This window comes from Carettochelys insculpta, chromosome 26 (assembly GCF_033958435.1).
Source record: "Carettochelys insculpta isolate YL-2023 chromosome 26, ASM3395843v1, whole genome shotgun sequence".
In the NCBI taxonomy this organism is placed as follows: Eukaryota; Metazoa; Chordata; order Testudines; family Carettochelyidae; genus Carettochelys; species Carettochelys insculpta.
Window position 1 is genome coordinate 8,487,173 of NC_134162.1, and position 22,683 is coordinate 8,509,855.

Sequence of the window (22,683 nt, forward strand, 5' to 3'; positions counted from 1 at the left end):
TGCTGGCAGGACACAGCGCAGCAGTTAAACAGGAGGGAGGGGGGAGGTCGAAGGACTGACAGCAGGGGCCCAGGGCAGGGACAAGGCAGAGCAGCACAGGGGGGTGAGCAGCCCAGGACTGCCACCCCAGGGAAGCAGGGCTGCCAGATTCCATAGGGCTGCTGTGGGACTGAGGGTTATGCTGGCGGAGGGCTGTTTTTCCAGAGTCCAGCTCCCATTTAGGTGGAAAATTCTCTGAACGAACTTCCCCAAGAGCCCAGCACATTGTTTGCCAAGGGCCTGATGATAATCCAGTCCTCTTAAAAACCCCATTTCCTGCATCCCGCCAGTTCCTCCTGTGGGAAGAACGCCCCAAACTGAACTGTCTGAAACCAGCAGACGCTGAATGTGCCTGAGCTACCCACTTCCCCAGCCGGCTTCGCACTCCAGCAGACAGACCCAGCAAGGCGGATGGTGCCAGGGCCACAGCAGGGGGCGTACTCCTGCTCCCACCTGCCCGTTTATTTTTCCGCGAGACAATGGTGTGTGTCAAAAATAACTCCCTCCCACAGCCCCTGCCCCCACCAAACCATTCACGAGTCGGGGGCCGCTGATGAGGGACGCTCGGGAGCGCCTCCCTGTCCGTCAATAAAACCACAGTGCTCAGGGACCCTGAGCGCAGCCAGTGAAACAGCTGCATCGTTGACCTCCGGAGAGCGCGCTTCAGCGCTCCATGTCGGCTTCAAGCAGCTGTGCCTGACAACCGCCCGCCCACCCAGCCACTACCAGCGCCTCTTATCTCTCCCCCTGCTCACCGGCCCCTTCAGCCATCCCTCTCCTCTCCCCTCCCCTCCTGTCTGAAACAATGAGCCCCTCCCCAACCCCAGCTCAAGCCAACAGCCCCTCTCCCATTCACTGTCCAGCACCAGTGCCCTGACCGCACCCATCCACGCCGTGCTCTGCTTCCAGCCCATCCAGCCCTGTTCCAGAGTCACAAGTCCACAGCAGCCAGTTTCTGGCCCCAGGCAGTCCCACCGAGAGAAGGGCACCAGCCCTGCACAGCCCCATGGGGCTCAGAACCAGAGCAGCTGTCTCCCCCAGCGCCCGCCTCTCACGAATGGGAGGCGCCCGCATCGTAGCTGCAAATGAAATGCTCCAGCTGCCGCAGGCAGTGGCCCCCGACCTGCCGCAGGTTGGCCCGCAGTGCGGACCCCATGGCCGCCTCCATGGAGGGCTCCTTCTGCAGCAGCAGGGTGGCGACCACAGCGAAGGCCAGGCTGTACTGCTGGTAGGACTGCAGGGATGGGAGAAGGGGAGCATGTCAGGGGAGGCAGCCGGTGTGTAAGCCCGTAACTCAGCTGGTGCGCTTCTGATTCCCCCCAGCTCACCCCGGCTCCAAGGGCAGCCCCAGAAAAGCATTCTGAGTCACCCTTCACCTCAAGCCAGCCTAGGGCTGGGGCAGTAATTGGCTTTCACTGATCCCAGCTGCTAGCACCAGGCCCCTCTGCTGGCATCCTGCTCCCAGTCAGATGGTTGCTCCCTCTGCCCAGAGTCCTGTGCTACCGTGTAAGTCTTGGGGAGGAAAGGGTCAGACTCCCCACCCTCAGCCCCAGGGAGGAAGGGGGGCAGACCAGCCAGCCAACAGGCCATGTTAATACACAAGGACCAGTCCTCAAACTGCTCCCAGCCCCTGCAGCTTAATTCGCCCCACAGCCCTGTGAGAGTCCGGGAGGGAGGATATTTCTCACATGCCAGGACAGCCACAGGGACAGGTACAAACAGCCGGTGGAAGAGGACTGGGCTAGGAATGAGGCTGATTTCTAGGCACCAACTCGCACGTCCTGAACACCTCCTGGCTGGCCTTGGGATTCCACCTCCAGCCTCTTTCTTCCCAGCCCAGGATCACACTGGTCATTCACAGTTAGCAGATGCACAAAGGTCTGGGAATCCACTGCACCTCTTGCAACACCCTCCCAGCAGCTGTCGCAAGGGATTTGGGCACTCAAAGCAAGCCAGATGATGGCGGTGGTTTGGTAGGGGAAGGAAACCCAGAACCTGCAAGGCATGTAGGCCCAACCCTGCTCCTAGCGGTGCAAGAGGGGTCATTCCAGCTTACCTGCTCAATTTCTTCTTTTCTGGCCAGTATGGCAGCAGAACGTGGGTCCTCCAGGGTCTCCGAGGGCGTAGACTGAGCAGAGCAGGCCTGGTAAGGGTAGCCCGAGTCCTCTTGACAAGTATCCAGCTGCTCCTGCGTTGATTACACACAGGGTGAGGAAGGGGTTGGGCGTTCGCAGGCCCATGAGGGAACTACTGACAAATCTAATCCACTCGAAGGCAAATCCAATCGCTGAAACATGGAGGGGAAGGTTATGTGAGGGGAGAAGCCAGGGATAACCCCTCTCCCTCCCCATCACTTGCAGAAAGTGGGCGCAATAGAGGGACGGCTGCAGAATATTTTAAAGCCTTTTTCTGATCTTTATGCCACCTGCCCCAGCTTCCTGTCTAGGAAGCAAGGGGGCACTTCCCCTTTAAAAGGAGAGTGGATGCAAGGCGGTCCTTATGAGTTCTGGTGCCCCACTCCATGGGGCGGGGCTGTGACCTGGGGGCAGGAGCTGCAGGAGGACAGGGGCCTCATGGGGGAGCAGGCAGATCGAGTGGCACAGCTGGCTGGAGCTGCGGACTGGCAGGCAGAAGGGGGAGTCTGTCAGAACTGCAGGCTGGCAGGTGGAATCGGTGGGGTGGAGAGGAGGGAGATCGAGTTCAGGGGGGTGCAACTAGGGCTGGAAGATTGGAGCTGACAGAGCCGGGAGGCAGAGCACAGGGTGGAAGACGAGGGACCAGGACTGCTGGGGCACCAATGATGCCCTGAATTTAGCGGTGCCCTGCAGAGGCTTACACCTGAGGGTGGCCTTGCATGGATGACAGAGCCCAGCCCAGGTCAGCCGTGATGAAAGGGTGTTGCCAGCAGCGAGCTGTTCTTGTCCTTTGCATGCAGGAGGCTGATGGCTCTCAGCTCCTATCACAGCAGCCAAGAAATGAATGGCTCCTGGGGGACGCTCCCCAGAACCTGCTGACTTGGCCTCGATTGAAGCACTCCCTGCACAAGATTCTGGGGGTGTTTGGGGAAACAAAAGGGGGCTGGGCAAGGACTAAGCCCCTCCCATGCCCAGGGTGCCAATGGGTTAGTGCATACCAGCTCCATTGCCTCCTTTCCCATGGCACGTGGCTCCTCAGGGACCTCCAACCCGAGGGGAGGAAACACGGCTAAGGCAGACAGGGCCTGGGAGCTGTCGAGATTTCAGAGGGGACAAGGGTGGTTACACCATTCCGGAGGGCTGGGGGGTTGCCAGCGCATCGAGCAACAAGGCAGCAGCAAAGATGCTGGCAAATGAAAGCCGAAAGTCTGAATGGGCCATAGGAACGCCCTCCGGAACGATTAACTCGGGCTGCCACCATGGAACCAGGGCTGTGACAGTGCAGAGGATTTTGGGAATTACATGCGTCAGTTGCACATGATGGGGAAGGCCAGTGGAAGGGATTAAAATCGTAGAATCATAGAACACTAAAACTGGGAAGGACCTCTAGGGTCATCGAGTCCAGCCCCCTGCCCTCCCAGGAGGGCCAAGCACCATCTATCCCTGATAGATGTCTCTCTAACTTGCTCTTAAATACCTCCAGTGGTGGAGATTCCACAACCGCCCCAGGCAATTTATTCCACCTTCCACTACTGTGGCAGCAACTTTTTCCTAATGTCCAACCTAAACCTCCCCTGCTGCAGTTTAAGCCCATTGCTCCTTGTCCTATCCTCAGAGGCCAAGAGGAACAATTTTTCTCTCCCCTCCTTTTAACACCCTTTTACATACTTCAAAACTGCTACCATGTCCCCTCTCAGCCTCCTCTTTTCTAAGCTAACAAGCCCAGGTCTTCCAGTCTTCCCTCAGAGCTCATGTTCTCCAGACCCTTTATCATTCTTGTTGCTCTTCACGAGACCTGCTCCAATTTCTCCACATCCCTCTTTAAATGCAGTGCCCAGAACTGGACACAATACTCCAACTGAGGCCTGATCAGCACACACTAGAGCAGAAGAATGACTTCTCATGTCTTGCTCTCCACACTCCTGTTAACACATCCCAGAATCACGTTTCGGTTTTTTTGCAACAGCGTCACACTCTTGACTCATATTTAGCTTGTGGTCCACTATGACCCCTAAGTCCCTTTCTGTAGCACTCCTTCCCAGACGAGTGCTTGCTATTCTAGGACATGTGCATGTGTGTGAAGCAGCACTACCCCCACCCTTATCTGAAAACCCCAGTGCATGTGCTCCAAGGAGAAGAGATGGGTGAGTTCCTACCAGCTCAGCTTCTTCTGTTCTGATGGGATGAGGTTCCTCTGTAGTTCCAGGTGGAGCCGACAGCTCAGCAGCCAAAGTCGAGCCGGCCTGGCTGGAGTGGTCTGTGGTTTTGTGACTAGCTTCCAACAGGACCTGTGGGTGGAGCTTTCAAACAACCAGAGGAAGAGTTAGATGGACCCCAGAAGGACGGAGCTGTGGGGAAACAAGAAGCAGGAGCACACCTGAAGCGCCAGTACTGCAGTCAGATTTGGCAGCTTCTGGGGAGAATCTGCAGGGATAAAATTTCCCCGAGGCCTCCCAGCAACTGGGAGCATTACAGAGACTACTGTAATAATAATCCCTTGTGTGTAGCCAGGGCTCTTCATCCCTAGTGCTCATAGAGTTTGACAAAGGAGGACCATGTCGCAATTCCCATTTTACGGGTGGGGAAACTGAGGCACAGGGTGGGGGACAGCGACTTGCCCATCTTCACCTGGCAGGCCGGCAGCAGAGCTGGCAACAGTGTGTTCCAGATAACTGCTAGACTACACCGCCTCCTGTTCTACACTGCAGAACGCAGGAAACATGCTTGTGACCCAAGTAACCTCGTAGCCACTCTCTATATTAGAAGAGGGGCCAGATTGCTATCTTAGTTGTCTTGCACCAGCAAGGTAAGAGTACTGCAGCTGCTCCGGGACAGACACCCATATCCCATCCCCATCATCCTTCTTGGCTGCACTGAGCTGTCCGGTGGCCGACCTCAGCAGAGTCCGTAGGACTGAACCTGCCCATGCTGATGCTATTCACAAACTTTTGTGCCAGTTGCCTTCGGAACATCTTTGAAGCGCCGCTGCTGCCGGTGCCAAAGATGATGGGGAGTGTTAGGGAATTACTGGAATTGCACACTAGGGCCAGGTTGGGAATATGGAAGGGACAGAAGGATAGAAGGCAGGGCTCCCGCTAATTTTTCCAGCCATGGGCAGAATAAATTGTATTATGTGCACTAACACATGCGTACCACCAAGCGAAACACACACTGCTGGCCGTAGACATTCTGCGAATCAACTGGGCAGCACCTGGATCTCTCCTGGGCGGCTGCCCAAGCACTCAGCTTACAGGGAACACTGGTGGCCAGAGACTTTAAATCCCATCTCGCCCGCAACGCACCAACACATCTGGCCTCAGGGAAGAGCTCAAAAAGGGGGAGGGGGAGGCAGATTAGCTCCTACCAGCTTGATTTCTTCCTTTGGGACACAATGATCCTTCGAGGTCTCAGCCAGGACCGAGTCTGCCTCCGGAGTGCAGCAGTCCTGGCTGTGGTTCTCCGTAGCCTCCTGCTGGATCTGCGGAGCTTTCCGACACAAGGGGGGTGTCCCACGGCACGATGGAAGCTGTGGGTGCAAGTGTGAACTGGCTCTGGAAACGCTGACAGAGTCAGGCCCAGAAGCCCTGTGACTCTAGAGGAGAGTCGGCAACTGGAGAAACTTTGGAATACAATCCATCCCCTTCCCATTTCGCTCTGCGCTGGGGCACACTGCAGAGACAAATGCCCAACACTCATTGCATGCAATTTCCAGCTTGCTGCTGCACTGCGCACTCCAGGTCCCCCAGGAAAGCAGCCTACTGATGCACAGTTGTCAAGCAGCCTGCATGAAGCGAGTTTGGTGGGTCTCAGCCTAAACTCCCCTGCCCAGACAGTGCCCATGCAGCAAAGAGCTGGCAGCCGAAGTAGCATACTTTACAGCATCCAGTGATTAAAGAGGAAGATGCTCCCCACAATCCTTCACACTGCCCCACCTTTGCTGCACTCTTACAGACGTCACTAAGGATTCTGGGGTGCTGATGGGCTGCAAAGGGGAACCCTGCAAAAGTCAAGGTGGGAGAATGAAAGGAATCCAAAATCCCACCTACCCTACTTAGACTGTAAATTCTTTTGCACAGCAACTGTCTCCTTGTTGCAGGTTTGTACACAGGGCTGGCGACAGACTTTGCCAAGCCCCGGGGAAGGTGCAGGGGGGCAGAGCCTCAGGCAGAAGGCAGCCCTCAGCACTGCTCAGACTGTGCTTCCTGGGGCTCTGGCGGCGATTTAAAGGGGCTCTGAACACTGCAGCGGCCATGATAGCAGCCAAGATCCCCAAGCCCTTTTAAATACCTGGGCTGCTAGGGCAGAACAATCACCAGCCTGGGTCTAAGGACGGGGGAATGAATCTCTCCCCAGCAGGTTCATCTCAGGGTCTCCAAGACCTGAACTCTGTCTTGGCTGTGTGTGTACAGCACCTAGCATGAGGGGCTGGGGCCTTTAGGGGCTCTTGCAGTGCCCTTGGGCACCAGCGCATCTGCTGCAGGCAGAACGAGAAGAACCAGGCTAGCCCTTACCAGCCCAGTGCCTTCCATTCTCACAGGACAAAGTGGCTCTGTGGTTTTGAACAAAGTTGGTGGGGCAGTATCCAGTGCAGAGCCGGCCTGGCTGGGAGGGTCTGGGGCTTTTTGGCTGGCTTCCGGCTGGATCTGCAGAGGTTTCAGATGGAGGAGGGAGGGAGGTTAGACAATCATAGACTCATGGAACACTAGAGCTGGAAGGGACCTCAGGAGGTCATCCAGTCCAGTCCCCTGCCCTCATGGCAGGGCCAAGCACCATCTATCTGAAGAAGACAGCAAGCGAGCATTGCCTCTGCATAGGCTATGGCTGCTCCCAGAGCTCATTGGGTTTGGTGGATAATGACAGGATGTTGGGCATAGGCCACCACTCAGGAGCCTTTCAGCAGCCCATGAAACCCCAGGGATTTTTCCAACCCTCGCTCAGGCAGAACAATCACCAGCCTGGGTCTGAGAAAGCGGAAATGAATCTCTCCTCAGCAGGTTCATCTCAAGGTCTCCAAGACCTGAGCTCTCAGCAAGCAGAGGAGAGGGGAAACCCTGTCAAAGACTTCTCTGCCAGAATTAAGAGAGGGGCAGACGGCAGCTGCCTCCTGCAAAATGGCCCTGAGACGACTGCGCCTGCTTGGCTTTGCCGAACGTGCAGGCCATCCCAGCAAGGCATGCCGGGGAAGAGAAGTTCCAATAAAGGTGATGACCTTGCTCTAAGAGAACGAGCAGGCAGCAAAAAATCCTGAGGGCCAGGGGCTCTGCTTGTTATCATGAAGCTCTCTGGAGCAGGGAGTAGCTTTCCTTCTGGGTGTTGTACAGCCTCTAGCACCATGAGGTTCTAGCTTGAAACCAGAGCTCCGGGGCGCTACAGTAACACACATTCCTCAATAATTCAGGACAATATCCGCCTCTCTCCTGGTCACCTTCATCAGCCAAGCCTCACGCAAAGGCCCCATGATGGAGGGACTCCGGACTTTCCTAGAGATCCCTCCGTTGCCCAGGAAACCCCGCCCAGAATCCCCCATGACCTGGGGCGGGTTGGGATCTCTCCCTGGAGCTGCAGAGTCTTTCTTGGATTTCCCAGGCTTCTTGTGTGCCGCTGATTTCTCCGCTTTAGAAGAATCACTTCTCTTTCTACTAGACTGAAGGGAGGAAAAAACAGCGGCTGGAGTCTCTCTCTCTTCCGTCCTGCTAAGACCTCCATATTACTGCAGGGTCTTAGCCCCCTGAATTCATTACTATGTTTGTCCTTGCCACACTCCAGTTGCACAGGTAGGCAACTGAAGCACAGAGACTAAGGGATGTGCCTAAGGTCACAGAGGAACGCTGTGGAAGAGCAGGAATGGATTCCAGCTCTCCCAAGTCCTAGGCTCATGCTCGAAGCATTGGATCAGCCTTCCTCTCCTTGGCTATCAGCCTGCAGGCTTCCCTCGCTGTGGTTGGGGCTATGGGCAACACCCATCCCTCCCTGTCCCACAGAGGGTCCTTGGCTGAATGGCAGCAGGTGAGACTTCTCAAAACTGCCTCAGTTCCTATTTGATTGTCAAAGGAGCCAGACAGCCCGCCCACTGCAGGCAGCTTTGGAAACACCAGCCCATCTTTCCAGGCGGTAGCTCTCCAGCCCCGGCTGACTTTGCAGGGCTTGTCCACCTCCACAGCCACTAAGGGCCAAGTTCTCCTCTGGGTACACTCAGGCAGTCCCACTGTCGTGCAGGTGTGTGGTGGGGGAGTTGGTCCCATATCTGCATGGAGTTGCCAGCCCTGCGTCTACTCAGTGCCTATCGCCAGGTCATCACTCTCCCTCCACGAGCGGGTTGGTCCCAGGACCAACTCCTCCCCACCAGCCCTTCTGCACCTTGCCTGGGCGGGGTGCAAAGCGCGAGGGGCTGGAATCCAGGCCCCAGCCCCGCCCCGGCTGGTAGGAGGCCGCCGACAGAGCCGTCAGCCACCGCTCTCCTCTTACCACTGAGTGGCTCTCTGGGGAGTGGGATGACCTGGGCTTGACGTTTTCTGCAAAGAAACCAATGGGGCAGAATGAGGCGAATGAAACCCGGGGGCACTGAGGCTGGACCTAGGGGAGCAGGGTGATGTGCCTCCTTCTGAGCGGGGCAGGGGCTCTGGCTTATCACTGAGACACGCCCCTCCACCCCCAGGCAGCGGGGAGAAAAATTCAGTGGGTCCTGAGCCGCTCTTCAGCCTGGGCAGACTTGGGCTATTGACTTCCTCCCACCCCCATGTCCTTCTCCTAACACAGCCAGCTGTGTCCCACAAACCCTGCCTGCAGCTCTTTCCAGGACCCCCTTGATAGATCCCAGAGGATCCAGCCTCTGTCCCCTCCCACCCCCCAGACCAGAGAGACCTTCAAGGCAGGCAGAACAGGGGGAAATTTTTCACGCCGTCAGAGATGCGGCCAAGACATGGGAATCTAGCTCAGGATGGGGGCCCTGCCACCCAGGGGCCCTTTCCCAGGACTGAGAAGCCAGTATGGCCCAGTGCCCTCGAAGGACTGACCTCTGGAGGAGCTATGCTGAAACTGGTGATAGCGAGGGGCAAATTTCCCCTGGTAGCTGCCTCGGAAAGGGCTGCGGTGATGCCTCCAGCTGTGGCCCCGGTACTTGCTGGGGAAGTAGCCTCGCTCCCTGGGGAAGGAACAGGGTGCCCTGTGAGTAGCTTCTCTAGTGCTGGTCACACTTGAATCACAGCCCCAGAGCCGGGAGCGCCAAGGGACAGAGCCCAGGTCCCAGCCTGTCTCTGGCTGGCCTGGCACTCCAGTCTCACCTGCGCCCATTACTGGCAGTCTGTGTCCACCCATTTGCAGTGGTGGCCATCTGCCTCCAGGGCTGGCTGGCTGCTTTTACCTTCCCTGGGCTGGCCCTCCCATTTCCTCCTCCTACCCCTGCTGGCAACCCCACCTGTGTCCCTCCCTGTCTCCCACCTGCTGGGACTACTCTCTGTAGGGTAGTGCAGCCTGAAGCGTCACCGCTGGAAAGAGGCAGAAGTGGGAGAAGCCTTGAAGCAGCGGGTTAGACGGGAATATGTGGCGAGAGTGCAGAACGGGGGATGGAGAGCGCGACTGGATGTGATCTAGGGTACCTCTAGGTAGGGCCAGCCCTGGAATTTCACAGCCTCAGCTCCCCACAAGCAATGGTCCCCTGCCAGCATCCCCTGCCACCCCCCAACACCTGCCTGTCCCAGGAATGGCCGCGTTCCTCCCTTGATTCTGACTCCGGGCAGTGGTGGTTAGATGGCCTGGCCTGAGAAAAGGGAGACGTGTCACAGAGGCTGGCAGGCAGTGGGGTGACTCTTACAGGTGCTTTGCAGAAGCTCAAGAAGGCAGAGCCAGGAGGCGGGAAGCACTCACTTGGCCTCCCAAAGCAAGGAGCAGAACCCAGGCATATTGGCTCCCAGTCTGATGTGAACCCCAGGCAACACTCCCCTCCCCAGATCCGGGGATAGAACCCAGGCACCCTGGCGCCCAGCCCCCAGCCTTAGAACAGAGACCATCCTACACCTCAGGAAGTGACCATTACGAAAAGGGATGACTCAGACCAGCAGCAGGGACCCACACCAGCCACAGCGCAGCTGAAGAGGTGCATGGGTGTGGGTGCTGTGGAAAAGTTTGCTCAGCTCTGCAAAGAGGTGTCAGGAATGGATGTGCCTTGGTCATGCTCTGGGGGCCAGGGCAGGGGGCAGGGCAGAGCCCTGACAGAGGGACAGATCTGCAGGCTGGGACTTGCCAGGTTCTGGTCAGAGTCCTTCCCCACAGCACAGAGGGCCCCACGAGAGACTGTGTCTGGTGATAAAGAAATCAGCTCCACATGCAGAACAGGGCAGAGGACAGATCACATGGCACTGCTCGCTGAGTTTGCAGGATGGGGTCAGAACACCCTCTGGTTTGTCCAGCAGGGAAAGGCCCTGTTCTCATGGGATCGCCTCCAGGGCTGTAACCAGCACAATCAGCCCTGCAGAGATGACCCTAGTGTCCTGTGCCCCACCAACCCTAACCCCAGCCCAACGTCTTATGGTCTGTTCGGGCACAACAGTGCCCAGAGCACACAGCCTGAGCCTGGACTCCACTCACCGAGTACCAGCCATCTCTGAAGCCTTTCTCGTGTCTCCTGGGCAGGCTGTCCCACCTGCCTGGCTGCGGATGGTCCTCGGGCGGCCAGGAGCTGGCCTCATCCCCCCCGTAAAAGTCAGCGGGATAGGGTTCGCTCTCTCGGGAGAAGGGCTGAAAAGGTGAGGCGAGGGCAGGCCTGAGCGAGAAACAGGGGGACGCACAACCTGCCCTTGCATTGCCGGGACTGAGGTCCAATTCTCAGGGATTGGCAGATGGACCCGGGAGGGGCATCTACCAGCGCATCCCCTCTCCTTCAATGACCAGCACCAGTTGCTGCAAGCACCCCTACAGTAAACACTATGGAATAACAGACCCCAAGGGAACTTCCTGCCTGACCCCATCAGGTGGTAGCTCTTTGGTACCTGGAAGCCTGAGGGTTTGTAGCCTTGACATGGTATTTTTATCCTGAGGGTTACAACTGCAGTAGCTCCTGCTGCCCGTGTCCACGGCTCATCCCACTGGGAGTCCTACAGAGCTCAGCAAGACACCCTGGGGTAATGAGGAGCGCGGGTTCATTTAGTCACATAGACTAAACAGTGTTTCCTTTTCGGCACTCGCAGCTTCTTTCCAAGGTCATTGGCTCTCTTTGCTCTCATCCCAGGCAGGAAAATCAGCCTGCAACCCCCTCTCACCGCTCCCCCATTTGTTATTTTATGGCCCTGGCTCAGGAAGTCCCTCGCTGTTAAACGACAGAGGGAAGGCGGACAGCTGTGGGGCTCCCAAGGGCGGGGGAGCGCCCTCCCACACTCGGCCGCAGGTCACACAGTGAGTCAGCGGCCCAATCCGGAATAGAACCCAGGGCTCCTGAGGCCCCTACTCCAGACGAGAATGTGGAGCGAGCAGTATGAAACCAACGAGCTTGGAGCGGCAGCGCTGGTGAGGGGCTCAGGTCTGAGAGATGCCTCCAGCCCTTTCCCTTCCAGGCTGGGGCAATCCTCTTCCTCGGCCCTACAACCAGCAGTGTGGAGGCACTAGCTAACCCCCGCAAGCCTGACTGTCCCCATCCCTTGCTCTGGCTGAGCAAGAGCCACGCCCCCTCCTCCCCGCCCAACGCGCTGTAAAACACTGCCCTACTTCCAGACAGCACAGCCGTGTCCTGAGGCAGGGGCCAGTCAGGACACCAGTGAGGGGCAGTGCTGACCCTCAGTTCCTGCGTGGGCTCCCCATTCCCTGTGCTGCCCTGCCTTGTGCTTCTGACCTCCTCCCCCAGCCCCCAGTACCCCCACACTATGGGTCTGAATCCCTCATTTCCCAACCCTCAGGAAGGCTCCGGTCATGGGTGCCCCACACAGAACCAGGACCAGGTCCATCAGCCAAGCAGAGAGCACTCTGGGCACTTATGGACCTACCAGGAATACTCCCTGCCACCCCCAACCCTCTGCAGCGATTTGACATTGCCCTGAGCATGGGAGCTCAGCCTGGACCCCACTTACTGAGTGCCAGCCACCCTGGAAGCCTTCCTCATGTCTGCTGCGTGGGTTATCCCACCAGCCTGGCTGCGGATGGTCCTGGGGTGCCCAGGGACTGACATCGTGCTCCTCGTAAGAGTAATCGGGATAGGGTTCGCTGTCTTGGGAGAAGGTCTGCAAGGACAAAACAGGTAGGGTGAGGTCATACTGCTCACAGACTCCACTCCTCCACGTGCCGGCCACAGAGCTGTAACCAAGCAGCAATTCCTTATGGGCGCCTCAAAATTGTCCCTGGGACATCTTCCTAACTCCCCATGTCCCTGGGCCCCGACTGGCCTCCAGCTCAGTTCGGACCACCTCCCGAGAACAGTGAGGAGTGGGACCTATGGGGATGCATCCACGACCTTGCTGCCTCTTAGCACGCGGACTGGAGTGGGGTGTAGTTCAATGGGTATATTTCCAACCTACCCCTGGGAAATTATTCTTGAATCAAAGGGAAGACTGGAGGCCCTTTTTTTTTGCAAGCTCCTTCCACCCCAAAGGCATCAGAACGAACACAAGACAGCAACAAACCCACTGGACAAGGTTCAGCTCCTGAGGCAGGCAGGCCAGAGTTGTTCTCTGAGCTTGGCTGAGACTTGGAGTCAATACATTGATGCTAGAGATGGAACTAGCTGGGTAGCTCCGAAAGGGGCACGACTGACCCCCAAATTCATCTCAACTGGCTGTTCACTCTGAAGCCTAATGTTGGGGTTTAAATCATTGATGCTGTCAGCAAATTTGCTGCCAGTTGTACTGGTGGAAACTACCCAGTTAGTCTTGAAACATGGGAAGTAATGGGGTGGAACATCACCATTTCTCTCTCCCAAATTCACTCGGAATAGACTGAGAAGAGAGAAAACGAGGCATCTCCTGTCATTGGTGATTTTACTGTTCTGCCCAAGCCTCCAAGTCTGCCTACTCCTGCACCATGTCCAGCGCTCACTGAACCATTTGGAGATTAACCCTTTGTCCGCCTAGAGAAAAAGACAATTCTGCAACAGCCCCGCCTCCACTCCCAGCACCAGACTGTGCCATCTTCTGCCCGGTCACCGAGGCCACTTACATGGTAGAAACCGTTTCGGTGCCCTCTTCTGGGGAACATCCTGTTACGCAAGGCGACCCCCCCCTCGCTCAAGCCCTGCGAGAAAAGGGGTGAGGAGGAGAATGCAAGTCCAGTTTATAAAAACCAGAATCCCATGGAATTCAAACACCAGCCCCGACAGAATGGCCACCTGCTCCCAAGCCGGAGAACAGCTCCGAGGCAGCAGCCACTGATGGGGTTCTACTATGCCAAAGCTACTGCGCAGAGCTCAGCCCGTCAGCCTCGCTTGTTTTTCATAGCTGACACTTTGCAGTGCGCGACACCGACTTCCTTTTCTATTGCTGCACCACCCCCTCACCGGCAATTGCATACGCTGTGCTGAAAGCAAAGTCGTGCCCAGGCTCCCTCTACAGCCATGCCGCAGGGGCATGTTCTATGCACTTCAGCAGGACCCCAGACTTACCCGCTACACCAAAGTTAGCTGCTACTCATTTCCCAGAATTTCTTTCCCCCGACTATGCAAAACTTGGCTGGCAAATCGCATGGTCAATGGCTTGACGACACTTGGGTCTGTTAGGAAAAAGGCTCCAGAGAGGTAATAATCAGTCGGGCACATTTATTGCTAAAGGCCCATAATAGAGGAGTAGAGGGGGGAAAAAAGTTCAATACAATACCAGTTTCCAGGAAGCAGTTTATGCAGCGTGGCCAAAGAGGCGGTGTGACTCCAAAAGTTCACCCCCAAAGGACCCTTTTTCTGTCCAACCCATTCCTAGTAACTAGACACATGCATCATCTGAGGCTAGATTTAACCAATCATCTTTCTACTCTGCTCTTCTGCTCTCATGGTGTACCTATTAACTCTGTCCCAGCTCAAGCATTCCAGGTACCAAGGGGCGCAGGCATCTCCTGGGGTTGTACAACAGCAGAGCACTCATACATCTTGTCCTTATCTTTGGCACATTCCAGGACTGGTCAGAGAGCGCAACTCCCTACCCGTTGCTATGGTAAACCGTCGACGTGTCCTGTTCCTGACAGTTTTACTATCTACTTGAGCCAAAGCTTACTTCAGCTATTGTCAGGTGAAAAGGATACTGTAGATAGACAGGCTGAAGCTCTCTAGTCCTGCGCTCTCTGGTCTGGCAATATCTGAGGTCAGGCGTGATTTTATAGCCAGATAGCCACTTATCAGGGGTGAAGCCAAGTTTCCCACTATCCCACAAAGTTTGTTTCCAACCCCCAGTCCTGGGTCTCAGTGTGCTGTGCTGTTACTTAGCTGTAATTTACCCCTAAATGTCTCCTAAGAGCCCAGCCAGCAGTGGAAGTGTTGGTAACGTGCTAGGCAATATCAATCGTTTGCAGTTTGGCAAATTCTTTGGTTCGGCACTAGTCAGGTCCTGAGGGTGCAAATTAGAGAGGCTCAGTCTGTATATGAAATCTGCCCCTAGCTAACCTTTCCCTAACTACACCTTAAGCTACTCCCCACAGCAGACCCACCGACTGGGAGTGTGTGCAGGGGGGAGGAAAGGGGCAATTCAAAAAGCCCCCAGGCCCCAAGTCACCGGCACTACTGAAGCAGCAGCCAGAGCCCCAGGCCTTTTAAATGGCCACATGGCACTTCTGGGCAGCAATGAAGGCTGGAGGAAGCACTGAGGTCTGGGCAGAACTGAGGGCTGGCGGTGTGGGGAGAGGGCATGGAACGCTCGCCCACACACCTTGCCCGGGGGCTGGTGTGGCTGTTGGCCTGGCTGCCCCTCAGCTATCCTCTTCCTGCACACAGCCCCTAGCTATGCCCTGGAGGCACCCACAGCTACACCCACGCCTCCTGCCTGCATGTTAAGCTGGTTGAGAGTCTGAAAATATTGAGCCTCACTAAGGTATATATGTATATCCCCAGCTGGGCAAAGCATGCAAGGAGAAGCAGGCCCTCTAGCCCATTAAGGAGATTCTGGGTCAGTGTTCCTGCTATTTCCCCCGACCCCCAGTGTGGAATAAATTTTGTTGTGTGAACCATGTGTGGATGTGCACCACCCATACAAAACCCATGCCGCCAGTTGTGAGGGCTGTGCTCATCAGCTGGCTGGCATTTGATTTCTCTCCCACGTGCTCAGCTTACAGGGCACGCTGCTCCTAATCTGTGTGTTACTTCATGTTTTTATTAACAACATTTGTGTCTTTTCCAGGTAGTTGAGAATGGGGTGAGGGAGGGAGATATCTTTACTTACGCTGCCCAAACAGTTAGATTTCATGCTACACAAATGGAAAACACAACACAGCATTCAAAGCTGGATGACTGGTTTTAAAATCAAACACAACCATGTGGGTTTTCTTCTTTACATAATTCTGTTAAGAACATAAGAATGGCCACACTGGGTCAGACCAAAGGTCCATCTAGCCCAGTATCCTGTCTGCGGACAGTAGCCAATGCCAGGTGCCCCAGAGGAGGTGAACCGAAGACAATGATCAAGCGATTTGTCTCCTGCCATCCATCTCCTGCCTTCGACAAAAGGCTAGTCACCATACCTTACCCCTTGCTAATAGACATCTATGGACCTAACCTCCAAACATTTACTGAGCTCTTTTTTAAACTCTGTTAGAGTCCTGGCCTTCACAGCATCCTCTGGTAAGGAGTTCCACAGGTTGACTGTGCACTGCGTGAAGAAAAACTTTTATTAGTTTTGAACCTGCTACCCATTAATTTCATTTGGTGTCCTCCAGTTCTTGCATTATGGGAACAAGTAAATAACTCTTCTGTATTCACTTTCTCCACACCATTCATGATTTTATATACCTCTATCATCTTGCCCCTCAGTCTCCTCTTTTCTAGACTGAAAAGTCCCAGTCTCTCTCGCCTCTCCTCATATGGGACCCATTTCAAACCCTTAATCATTTTAGTTGCCCTTTTCTGCACCTTTTCTAACGCCAATATATCTTTTTTGAGGTGAGGAGACCACATCTGCACACAGTACTCAAGATGTGGGCGTACCATAGTTTTATATAGGGGAAGTAAGATATTCTTCATCTTATTTTCTATCCCTTTTTTAATTATTCCTAACATCCTATTTGCTTTGCTGACGGCCACTGCACACTGCGTTGATATTTTCAGAGAACTATCCACTATAATTCCAAGATCCCTTTCCTGATCTGTTGTAGCTAAATTTGCCCCCATCATATTGTATGTATAATTGGGGTTATTTTTCCCAATGTGCATTACCTTACACTTACCCACATTAAATTTCATTTGCCATTTTGCTGCCCAATCACTCAGTTTGCTGAGATCTTTTTGAAGTTCTTCGCAGTCTGCTTTGGTTTTGACTATCCTGAACAGTTTGGTGTCATCTGCAAACTTTGCCACCTCACTGCTTACCCCTTTCTCTAGATCATTGACAAGTTGAACAAGATTGGTCCCAGGACTGACCCTTGGGGAACGCCACTATTTACCCCCTTCCATTGTGAAAATTTACCATTTATTCCTTCCCTTTGTTTCCTGTCTTTTAACCAGCTCCCAATCCATGAAAGGATCCTTCCTCCTATCCCATGACCACCTAATTTACACAAGAGCCTTTGGTGAGGGACCGTGTCAAAGGCTTTCTGGAAATCTAAGTATACTATGTCTACTGGATCCCCCCGTCCGCATCCTTGTTAACCCCTTCAAAGACCTCTAATAGATTAATAAGATACAACTTCCCTTTACAGAAGCCATGTTGACTTTTGCTTAACAAATCATGTTCTTCTACGTGTCTGACAATTTTATTCTTTACTATTGTTTCTACTAATTTGCCCGGTACTGACGTTAGACTTACAGGTCTATAATTGCCAGGGTCTCCTTTAGAGCCCTTTTTAAATATTGGTGTTACATTAGCTGTCTTCCAATCATTGGGTACCGAAGCTGATTTAAAGGATATGTTACAAACCACCGTTAATAGTTCTGCAATTTCACATTTGAGTTCTTTCAGAACCCTTGGGTGAACACCATCCAGTCCTGGAGACTTGTGACTGTTTAGCTTATCAATTAGTTCCAAAACCTCCTCTAATGACACTTCAATCTGGGACAGTTCCTCAGATTTGTCACCCATAAAGGACGGCTCAGATTTGGGAATCTCTCTAACATCCTCAGCCACGAAGACTGAAGCAAAGAAATCATTTAAGTTTTTTTGCAATGGCATTATCTTCCTTGATTGCTCCTTTTATGTCTCTATCGTCCAGGGGCCTCACTGCTTTTTTAGCAGGCTTCCTGCTTCTAATGTACTTAAAAAACATTTTACTATTGTTTTTTGAATTTATGGCTAACTGTTTCTCAAAATCTTTTTTGGCTTTTCTTATTGCATCTTTACATTTAATTTGGCAGGGTTTATGTTCCTTTCTATTTTCCTCACTAGGATTTGACTTCCACTTTTTAAAAGATGCCTTTTTATCTCTCACTGCCTCTTTTACATGGCTGTTAAGCCATGGTGGCTCTTTTTTAGGTCTCTTACTGTGTTTTTTAATGTGGGGTGTACATTTAAGTTGGGCCTCTAATATGGTGTCTTTGAAAAGTTTCCATGCAGCTTGCAGGGATTTTACTCTAGTTACTCTACCTTTTAATTTCTGTTTAACTAACCTCCTCATTTTTGTGTAATTCCCCTTTTTGAAATTAAATACCAGAGTGTTGGACTGTTGCGGTGTTCTTCCCAACACAGGAATATTAAACGTTATTGTGTTATGGTCACTATTTCCAAGTGGTCCTGTAATAGTTACCTCTTGGACCAGATCCTGTGTTCAACTCAGTACTAAATCAAGAATTGCCTCTCCTCTTGTGGGTTCCTGTTCCAAGACACAGTCATTTAAGGCATCAAGAAATTTTCTCTCTGAACCCCTTCCTGAGGTGACATGTACCCAGTCAATACGGGGAAAACTGAAATCCCCTATTATTACTGAGTTTTTTATTTTGATAGCCTCTCTAATCTCCCTTACCATTTCAGCATCACTATGACTGTCCTGGTCAGGTGGTCGATAATATATCCCTAGTGCTATATTCCCCATCAGAGGAAGGAATTGCTATCCATTGTGATTCTATGGAACATTTTGATTCATTTAGGATTTTTATTTCATTTGATTCTATATTATCTTTCACATACACTACCACTCCACCCCCCGCTCGACCCATTCTGTCCTTCCGATATATTTTATACCCTGGTATGATCCTGTCCCCCTGATTGTCCTTATTCCACCAGGTTTCCGCGATGCCTGTTATGTCAATTTCCTCCTTTGATATGAGGTACTCTAATTCGCCCATCTTATTAGACAGACTTCTAGCATTTGTGTAAAAGCACTTTAAAAAACTACCACTATTCACATGCCTGCCCTTCCCTGACGTATTGGATTCTTTTATACATGATTGTTTCTCATCTGATCTGGCCCATACTTTATCATCTCCCTTCTTCTCTTTCTGACTGAGTTCTAGAGAATCTCTGTCAATGGAGTCTCACCTAAGAGAAGTCTCCCTCTGATCCATGTGTTTCTCCGCACCAATGGGCTTTCCCCCCATCTCTTAGTTTAAACACTGCTCTACGACCTTTTTAATGTTTAATGCCAGCGGCCTGGATCCACCTTGGTTTAGGTGGAGCCCATCCTTCCTGTATAGGCTCCTCCTACCCCAAAAGTGTCCCCCGTTCCTAATAAATCTAAACCCTTCTTCCTACACCATCGTCTCATCCATGTATTGAGACTCTGAAGTTCTGCCTGCCTCGCACTGTGGTTTGCACATGGTTCAGTTTGAGATATTTGAACATCCCCCAACCAATCCCAACGTTTCTTTCTTCCTTTTTTTTTTTTTTTAATTTTACCAAAACTGGTGTCAAAGGTCTTACAGCCTTCCTCAGTCTGAGGGCCAGGCTAAGAACTTGCAGCATCCCAAGTCTTTCCATGCAAATGCAAAGGAAACAAGTACTGGGTTTATTTGCAGTGTTTCCAGTTTATATTTTCCAGCTCTGAAGAACTGGATCTACCCCACAAAAGCACATCACCTACTAAACTGTTGGGTTAGTCTTTGAAATGCTACAGGTCTGTAGTGTTTTGTTAGGGTCCAGACTAACATGGTGACCTCTCTGCAACTACAGTTTATATGGCTGTTGTAACTTTAAACGACCTTTTTTCCTCTAGAAGTGTGGAGAGCAGGCCTCTGGGTGGATTGGATCTTCACAGACAGGCCCTGGAGGAAAAAGTCTGCCTCCAAGGAGGTACAGACAGGAATAGACTAATCGCCCCAAGAGCCCAGGGCACATGTTGTAACAAAAGCCAGCAGAAGAAGGGAAACATTTTGCTAACCACCACTTTCACTTCCATGTGCGAGTGCGGCATAGGGTGCTATAGGAGAAAAGAGGTCCCCCCCCAGACTTTTCGTAGGTCCCTATGCTCCACTCCCGCCCCTCTGCGCGCACACACAATATAACAACAGAATATAACCACTATCTGCTGACACAAGTTGGAACAGACACACACACACATTCGCCAGAATTCTGCTGCAGTGACTTCCCGGATTTTGCAGTGCTCTACACACATCACAACTCAGTCCCCCACCCCGCATCTTGCACCCCGGATTTATTTCTCACCATCGCCCCATCTCCCCCAAACTCCTATTCGCTGGACTGTGTTCAGGACAAGCTAAGACAGGCGGAAGGGGGACCCCCACGGTTCACTCACCCCAGCTCCAAGGGCTGTGGCTTTTTTGGGCTCTCTCGCTTTACACCTACCAGGCACTATTAGCTGAGCAAGATGGGAAGGAGTCAGGGCAGCCAACCTCAGGCAGCAGGAGCGACACAGGCTGAGATGAAGCTGTGCTGGAGAAACCTGAGCTCCCCCTGCAAAGTGAACCGCAGCAGAGCCTAGGAGTCGAGGCACATCCCTCTCCTGGGCCGCTGGGCTTGCAGCCCTGCCCACAGCAATGTGCCCGGCCGCTGCGTGCAACTACCCAGCAGGGAGGGGAAGCGGAAAATGAGTTTCCTTTCCTGCTTGACTCCTTTGCCATGAGCCTAGCGTGCAGCCTCGCGGGAGGGGAGATAAAACAGTCTCCTCCTGCTGCTGATTGCCCTGATGGTCCCACCCAGGCCCTGGTAGTAAGCTGGGAATTGCTGCTTTTGGATGAGTTGCAGCTCTCAGGATTTTAGCACCAGTCTCTCCTGATAATTGTTTTCCTTAAATCTCCAGCTCCTGGAGTCCTGTGCGTTGGTGAGGCTTCCAGCCTGCCTCCTGGAGAGTCAATTCCTAGCCCTGTTGCTTGGGGAGAAAGCTTCTCAATGTCCAGTGTTCCTGGTAAGCTGAGCACTTGGGCAGCCACCCAGGAGAGATTCAGGTGCTACCCAGTTGATTAGCAGAGCACCCGCTGCTGGCAGCCAGTTTCTACTGGTGGTGCACAGGCACATGCCTTGGTGCACACAACAAAAATTATTCTACACCTGGATGGAAAAATTAAGAGGGAACCCTGAATGTGATCCCCCCAAGGCAAATCAAAAGACCCTCAAATCGATTATGGTGAGCCCAACTCATGATTTTTCAACAGCTGCAGTTGGGCTGCAGAGGTGATAGTGCTGAGCAACCAAGGCTAGTGAATGGGCTGCAAGATTGTCAGAACTAAGACAGTCTCCTGGGATCAGGGAGTTTTGCTAGCGGCACTTGTGTGCTTAGAATTGGCAGGGGGTGCTGACTGAACCGCAGCAGCTCTGTGATTAGCTGCAGAGGGAGCGCCCGGCTCCCACAGTCAGTGCTGTGCACAGTCAGCATGCACCTCACTTCACCTGCCCTGGCTCTGCATGTGGGTCACTTTAATAACACCAGCAGGGAAACAACAAGAAGTCCTGCGGCACCTTATGGACTAACAGAGAGTTCGGAGCATAAGCTTTCGTGGGCAAAGACCCCATTCGCCAGATGCATGAGATGAAGTAGGTCTTTGACCACGGAAGCTTATGCTCCAAAATATCTGTTAGTCCATAAGGTGCTACAGGACTTCTTCTTGTTCTCGGAGATACAGACTAACACGGCTCCCTCTCTGATACGTGTCACCAGTAGGAAAAAGACTAAGTGGATGGAAACCAGCAGAATCTGGCACCCTGCTCATGGGCAACAGTAAACAAAGTGTTTCATGGGCCACATGCAGGACCCCCCTGGGCCGCAGGTTGCCTACCACTTTGTGAGGGGGTTGCGCCGTTGTAGTGGCTGCTGCTTGCCTGTGTTCCCAAGATCATTTCCCCTGAGCAGCAGGACAGCAGGTTTTATCTCCCAGAACTAAACAAAGTTTAGCTAAGGTTTTGATTCCACAGAACATCTATGGTGGGGAGAAGTGAACCTTGACTCCTGTGTGGGGCCCTTCCAGTGTTTTAAATTCTGAACAAAACAACACAAATGGCAACACGAGCTGAAGCTGCAGGAGCTGGGACCTATCCATACTTATACGACTCTGTCTGCACGACACAGCTTTTAGCAACACAGCCCTTGCTGAACCTTGGGCAGGGTAAACACTTGTACAGACAAAAAAATCTTCCACCTCCCCCCCACCCACAACAGCCTCAGTGGCAGAAACTTGATGATTTAAACACATGTGAAAGACAAAAGCTTTGTTGCTCTGTTTGTTGCTAGTGTTAAAAAAGCTTATATTGGGGAAGTTGAACCTCTCTGAGCTGGCAAAATCTGGGGCTCAGCATGATTTTAATTAGCCAGATATCCACTTATCGGGGTGTGGCCAAGTTTCCTGCAGCCCCGTAAAGTTTGTTTACTGGCTGTCAGCATTCTGTGCTGTTATTTATTTCTAATTTACCCCTAAATGTCTCCTAAGAGCCCAGCAAGCAGTGGAAGTGTTGGTAATGTGCTAGACAACATTGACCTCCCACGGCCTGGCAAATTCTCTTGCATGGCACCAGCTGGGTCCAGATTAGAGATTTTCAACCTGTATACACTGTTTTGGTTGTGTAGCCATTCATTTGGACAGAAGACATCAAAAAGCTGTGTTGTGATGCAAATCCGACAGCAATGAGTGTAATAAAGAATTAAAGATCTGCTTTCCACACCCCCTTCTGAGTGCCTATGGGGTGGCAGTATTGCCTAATGGTAGGATGATTCAGAGTAGTGATGCCCAAGCGGTGGGTTCTGCTTTGGGCTGTGACACAAGGGGATGGGAGCAGCCAGGCACTTTCTGTGCCAGTGTCCCACATGCAAGGGAGGGTGAAAAAGATATCTGCGCCGAGGATCAGGACCCATAAAAGATGTCTCACTGAAAAGCAACAAGGACAAACTGGGCCAGGCTTTGTGCATTGCAGAGAGGTGGCCAAGGGGTGGTGGGCATCAGAAGCACAGGAAGGTGTTACCTTCCCAAACTGCTTGAGGTGGGGGCTGTGCTCAGCCTTTAGCTCCCCTCAGAGGCTGGGGC

The 22,683-nt window shown here is 52.9% G+C and overlaps 1 protein-coding gene across 11 annotated transcripts; it reads right to left on the reverse strand.

Moving 5' to 3' along the window:
- Positions 1-867: 867 nt before the first annotated feature.
- On the reverse strand, positions 868-20,229 carry LOC142001902 (uncharacterized). Of its 11 annotated transcripts, none has more exons than XM_074977546.1 (14): positions 20,018-20,229; positions 13,753-13,859; positions 13,311-13,385; positions 12,230-12,379; positions 10,758-10,907; positions 9,859-9,930; positions 9,188-9,311; positions 8,640-8,686; positions 7,600-7,818; positions 6,686-6,817; positions 5,539-5,700; positions 4,331-4,474; positions 2,096-2,227; positions 868-1,273 (listed from the first exon to the last, which is right to left on the reverse strand). In XM_074977546.1, exons 3-14 carry the CDS (start codon positions 13,347-13,349, stop codon positions 1,091-1,093), a joined length of 1,554 nt encoding a protein of 517 aa, XP_074833647.1. In that variant the 5' UTR covers positions 13,350-13,385; positions 13,753-13,859; positions 20,018-20,229; the 3' UTR covers positions 868-1,090. The 11 variants fall into 11 exon arrangements, with proteins under 11 accessions (XP_074833647.1, XP_074833644.1, XP_074833648.1 ...); XM_074977543.1 differs by having other exon boundaries at positions 13,753-15,937; XM_074977547.1 differs by having other exon boundaries at positions 19,968-20,229.
- Positions 20,230-22,683: the final 2,454 nt, after the last annotated feature.